The sequence below is a fragment of the Arachis duranensis genome, chromosome 4, assembly GCF_000817695.3.
Source record: "Arachis duranensis cultivar V14167 chromosome 4, aradu.V14167.gnm2.J7QH, whole genome shotgun sequence".
Classification (NCBI taxonomy): Eukaryota; Viridiplantae; Streptophyta; class Magnoliopsida; order Fabales; family Fabaceae; genus Arachis; species Arachis duranensis.
In genome coordinates, this window is record NC_029775.3 from 88,779,703 (window position 1) to 88,785,629 (window position 5,927).

At 34.9% G+C, this 5,927-nt stretch overlaps 1 protein-coding gene across 1 annotated transcript; it reads right to left on the reverse strand.

Moving 5' to 3' along the window:
- Positions 1-901: 901 nt before the first annotated feature.
- LOC107484865 (uncharacterized) lies at positions 902-2,627 on the reverse strand. Its single transcript, XM_016105410.3, has 2 exons — positions 1,971-2,627; positions 902-1,703 (listed from the first exon to the last, which is right to left on the reverse strand). The coding sequence occupies exons 1-2, from the start codon at positions 2,565-2,567 to the stop codon at positions 1,029-1,031; spliced, it is 1,272 nt and encodes a 423-aa protein (XP_015960896.1). The 5' UTR covers positions 2,568-2,627; the 3' UTR covers positions 902-1,028.
- Between the last annotated feature and the right edge of the window lie 3,300 nt (positions 2,628-5,927).

The window sequence follows — 5,927 nt, forward strand, 5'->3', positions numbered from 1 at the left end:
TTCTATTTATCATTTTTATTATGTTTAGCTAATTCTTCAAGGCTCTTATATATGATTCCTTTCAACTATATTTATGTACCTAAAATTTCTTTTAGAGGTCATAATACCTTGCCACCTCTACTTTACGACTTAAGCGTAAGGCTCTGTGTGGTAGGGTGTTACAGATTCAATCTGTATTTCCGCAGTATTTATTCGAATCTGATATGAAAATTGTGGATATTGATTCGATTCGCACACTAATAAGAATGGATTGTGGATTTCATGCAGACATCCACATATCTGTGGATCCGCAAAAATAAATAAATAAATAAATAAGTAAAAATTCTTTTTATATTTTATTTCAACTAATAATTATCATATACGTTATATTATTTTATTTTTTTATTTAAAAAAATATATATCTTAACTAATATTTTAAGAGTAAATATATTTAAAAGCATGGAAAAAAAGAATTTTATTGATATTTTTTTAATAAAAATAAATTTTTTAAAATATTTTTATGTTTTGCAAATATATCTGAGATTCAATCTGATCCAATCTATAAATATATAGATCGAATCTAAACTTAAGAACTATGAATATAAGATTCGATTTGATAATTTTAATGCAGATTAGATTAAAATTTTGACCATATCCAATCCGACCTGCGTTTACCCTGCTTGGCTCTTGTGCATAAGAAATGAGAAGGGTTTCCTTGTTAGAATTTGCCATACCTTATGTAAAACAGAGTATACAATGAAGCTTCACTTTACATTGAAATCAGAGTGATATAACATTATAACATTATATCATATCTAGTGATAGGTTCATAGGTTTGTGACCAAAGTCTACTCTCTAAAATAGATTTATAATAGAGTGAATATAGTGAAACTATAAAAACAAAATTATAATACAAAAAAATTAAATTTTAAAAAGAGACTAAATTTTTAAATAATCCATAAGATGATAAATAAAATGAATAATCTTTTTTCCCTGAAAATGACTCTAAGGTAATATTTTTTTTTCAGCAGTGAAAATAAATTACTTGACTAAGTCCTAGTAAAATTGGAGCAAGTAAGGCAATAATCAGTGAACAATTTTTCCATGACGCTTCCCTCTTCAATCGCAAGATCTCTGGTCTTCTTGTTCCACAAATGAAGTGCATAAGTCTTCCCTCCATAAATCAATTCCACAAACCTATTATCCACCCAAGTTATTCCAGAATCAGTTGTAGGCTTCTTGTAATAGTCCTTAATCTTGTTCCAATCCACAGGGTAAAATGCACTAGGTGGCAAAACAGTTAAATTGTACCCTAGTTTACCTTCAACTACTCTCCCCACAACCTTAGTAACCAAATAAGGACCATTGTGACCCCATTTATTACCATCAAAACTTGATGCAAATTCTTCTAGTAAATCAAGTAGAATTGGATGTTTCATGTCAAATATCATAATTGCTGAGTTTAGCCTCAACCATTGTTTTGTCTCTAGATCAACAAATTGTGCTCCAATTGCATTTCTCAATTCTGACATATCCTTCACAAAGATCAAATCTGTGTCCAAATACACACCACCATACTTGTATAGCATTGCTAGCCTCATCAAATTTGAGAGGTTCTGAGATATTGGGATTGATCCAGGGTCCCTGTTGCCATTCTTGATCCCTTCAAGCCAAGATTGAGCTGGGGTATTCTTGACCAAGAATGGCAAATCCGGAGTAATTGCCTGCAGAGTAAGCAACTAATTTAGTCTTGGATAAATTGAAAATTCCAAATATTGATAGTTTTACTTTTAAACGAATGTTGACAATTTATCCCTTCGAGAAAATTAAAAAAAAAAAAAACTCATGCATTATAGTTAGGAAAAGTGAAACCGAGATGATATTATGAAATAAAGTAATCTTTCAAGTATCATGAATTTATTTTGGTCTTTTAGGAACTAAGCTGTTAATATCAATAGTTTTAGAAATAAATTCGTAGACTATTCTCTTACTTGAACTTTAAAGCCGCGGTCTAGGAGCGGTTTCAGGATCCGGTAACCTCGTTTCGACTCCATGGATCTTGATAGGATCAGCAAGCATCCTTGAGGGTGGACCTTGAAAAGTGTGTCGAACGTTATGAACTCCCTTTTGCTAAAATTCTTCGCCGGCGACAGCCATATGGCGAAGAAAAATGTTGAGCAATTTTGAGTGAGGAAGCTGAGGACCCTTAAATGAAATGAAGCTGAAGATGGGTTATAGCTTGATTTGAGTATCTCAAATTTAGGTAAGTTTTTCCTGAACCACGCCATTCTTTCTTCTTTTGTAACATTTTGTGGTGGAATTAGATTCTCTTCTTCTTCTTCTTCATTATTTTTTTCTATGGAAAGCTGAAGATTCACACCACTCTTTTCACCTTGATGAGTTTGTTTTTGCATTATGAATCCAAATGATGAGAGTGCTGGAGAACTAGAAATGATATCTATATCAGAATTGATGAAGAACATAGTGGCAACAATAAAGACATAGAAGATAACAATTGATTTTGTAACGCGGTTTTGTAGCCCGGCGTGATCATTGATATTCTGAGAGATTTTCTGATCAGCACCCATAATGGCTATTATGGCCTAAAGATTAATAGCCTTTTTCTTTTTGTTCAATTGTGTGAGAAACCTTAGGAAAGAATGAACCTATGGCTATGTATTCCCTATTGACATGCATTCACAAAATACTTTGAATATCATTTTACATCTGTATTTAATCTCTTTGAAGTGTCTTTTTAATCACTTTAATATTTCCTGTCGTTTTAAGTAAGTTTACATTTATAAATACACACATGAATTTAAAGGAGATAATTAAAAAAAATATTCATTTTAGATAAAAATAAAATAATTGTATAAAATTACTTCCAATAACTCCTCTTTTTTTATACTTATTTTTTCTTCTTCATTTAATAAAACAATAAAATTCTGGAACCAAGCAAAATACTAAAATTATAAAAACTGGATCAGTCAATGAACCGATCGAATAACTGATTTAATAATTTAATGATCTAACCGAAATCCAACTGTGATGAAAGCGGTTTAATTAAATATAGATTACAATTACTAAAAATTCAATAGCATAACCTCAACATGTCAATAGCCATAGCAAAACAAGAAAAAGCCAAAGAACAAAAACATAGCAAAACAAAATTAACAAATTCAAGAACACTAAACTCCAAAAAATTAACAATCAACGATAACTAACTTAGAAAATCAAAAACCACCTTAAATCTCTCATGACTTGAACACACTAAAAAAATTGCTATCACCATAAACATAAAAAACCTACAGAAATGAACTCAAAATCAGAAGTTTAGAACAAAAGTACAAAATTAACTCCAAAATTTTACAATAATTTAATAAAATTAACTCAATAAAAACAACAATCAACAATCTTCTCCTGTTAACAACAATCAACAATTAAGGAAATTAACTCAGAGAAACAACAATTAACTCAGAAAAATGGAAAAACTAAAAATACCTTCCAGAGCATAGAGCACAGAGGTGAGGGAGAGGGAGTATGTAACACCCTACCATACAGAGTCTTATGCTTAAGTCATAATTTAGAGATGGCAAGGTATTACGACCTCTAAAATAAAAATTTAGTACGTATAGTAGTATGAATGATTGATTATAACTAGGAGCCTGACATAAAACCTAATCTCCAAAATCTCCCATAAGAGGAGTCATCACAGTTTGTATTATTTAATGGAGATAAAAGTATCTAAGCAAAACATATATAAACCAAAACATAGCCCCGAGAACAAAGGATCTTCGCAAAATCAAGAAGTCTCCAGCATGCCTCAGTGGGAAACCTCACGTCCTGCATCTGAAAACCACAAAACCCGCATGGGTGAGAACCAGAGGTCCCCAGCATGGTAACAGCTTCCACATATATAATACATAATAATAGAGGAAAGCCGAAGGCAATCCTAGAACTTCCTCCAAATAATATCAAAACTTATAAACAAGCTCAACCATAAAGGGCATCTGACTAAAGATTCTTCAGTCTAACTAATACTTCCCTTTCCAATTCCTTCAAACCTCCCAACCACCAGCAGGAGTATAGTATAGCAAACACAGTTATATCAAGCAAGAAATATACAGTTAGGAACAAATAAGGCATTTAGACAATTAGCAATAGGAACAATTAAGGCATTTAGACAATTAGTAAGTAATATGCAGTCAAATAGGCAATATCAAACAATTCATATAGTATGCATATGATGAATGCCTGTCCCTAGTGGCTGATGATATCATCTGTCGGTTATAAAGCCAACCCGACAAGTCCTGGTAGCTAACCATTGGACTGTCCCTCTGTCACGCATCCCCAACTCGAGTTATACTTGTCATAAACTTAATCATAATCATGATCTATATCCATCACCCTCACTGGTGAATATTTATGGGGGCAAGCTCATCCGGGTCTTTCACAGTGCCCGGCCACACTTACAACATAGGCTCAACAGAGTATCAAGTCTCAACCTGGAGCACGTGGTGGCTAGCCACTGCTACTACCCAGGGAAACTCGTATCTCAGATAGTGGAAGTGCAAATCACAATTATCAATAATTCAGCATAAACATGCATGAATTCTCATCCATGGATCAACATCCATATCAGCCATCTGGCTCACAGTTCAGTCCAGAACCAGCCAATATTCATATCATACACAGCCATTCTGGCTCACGGTTAAATCCATAACCAGCCACCCGGCTCACGGTTAAATCCATAACCAGCTGCTTCATTAACAATTGCAGCCCTTCGGCCCATGGCATAACAAGCACTTCCACCACCACCCTCCGCATCTCACATAATCATCTTTGATCCTCATTGATCATTCACTTTTCCCTTGCTTCACTCGCAAGTTACCTCATTCACTAGCCCATTTATAATAGCTAGGCATATCATAATGATTTAAGATATAAGTGGTGAGATCGGAGGCTTAGAAGTATGAAATTTGGCTTTTAAAACTCAAAAATCAACTTTGGGATGAAAACAGGGCCACGCGTACGCGCACTCCACGCGCAGGCGTGGATGGCCTCGAAAACTCATCGACGCATAAGCGTCATGCACGCCAACGCGTGGATTGAAAAATAGCCAAACGACGCGCACGCGTCAACCACGCGTACGCGTGGGTACTCTCATGCCCCAGGCACAAAGCTGGCACAGTTTTCACACAACTCTCTAGAAAATGGCTGGGCATTGGGTGCAGCACAATCGGCGCGCCCGCGCATATCACGCGCACGCGTGGATGGCGCTTTCGAGAAGAACGGCGCGTACGCGCCAAGTGCGCCTACGCGCGGGGGTCATTCTGCTACAAATTTTTCTAAGTTAAAAGCTGCAGAATTCACAGTTTTAAACCCCAATCTTCCAACGGACATAACTTTCTCATTTTAAATCGTTTTTCACCCGTTCTTCGAACGGCATGGACATCCCGGATCCAATTTCATTTCTAAATAGATTTGGTACAAAACAGAGATCCGTAGTTCAAGTTATGTCCCACCAAAGTATGCCCAAAAATCATGTTTTTCATAAAAACCACAAAGTGCCATTTTCAAAACAAGCCATATTCAACTCTTTTCAAAATCAATCAAAACATGCCATTTTCATCCCTTTTCTTTGAAATCAATCAAAATATATCAATTTCAACATCAAGCCTCTTCAACTCACACATTGACACTTTACCACAATTTATCAAAATCACTATCTCATCATTTTAACCCACTTCACCCAAGTGGCTCAAACTCAAACATATTGACATATCATGTACTCTTCCTCATGCCAATTCTCAACAACACCAATTCCACTAAATCATCATTGTACACAATCAATATCATACTCACCATCAACATGGTTCAACCCAGAATTAAACCATCACCAATCATCAAGCATATATCACAACATGCATATTTCTCATACATCATAA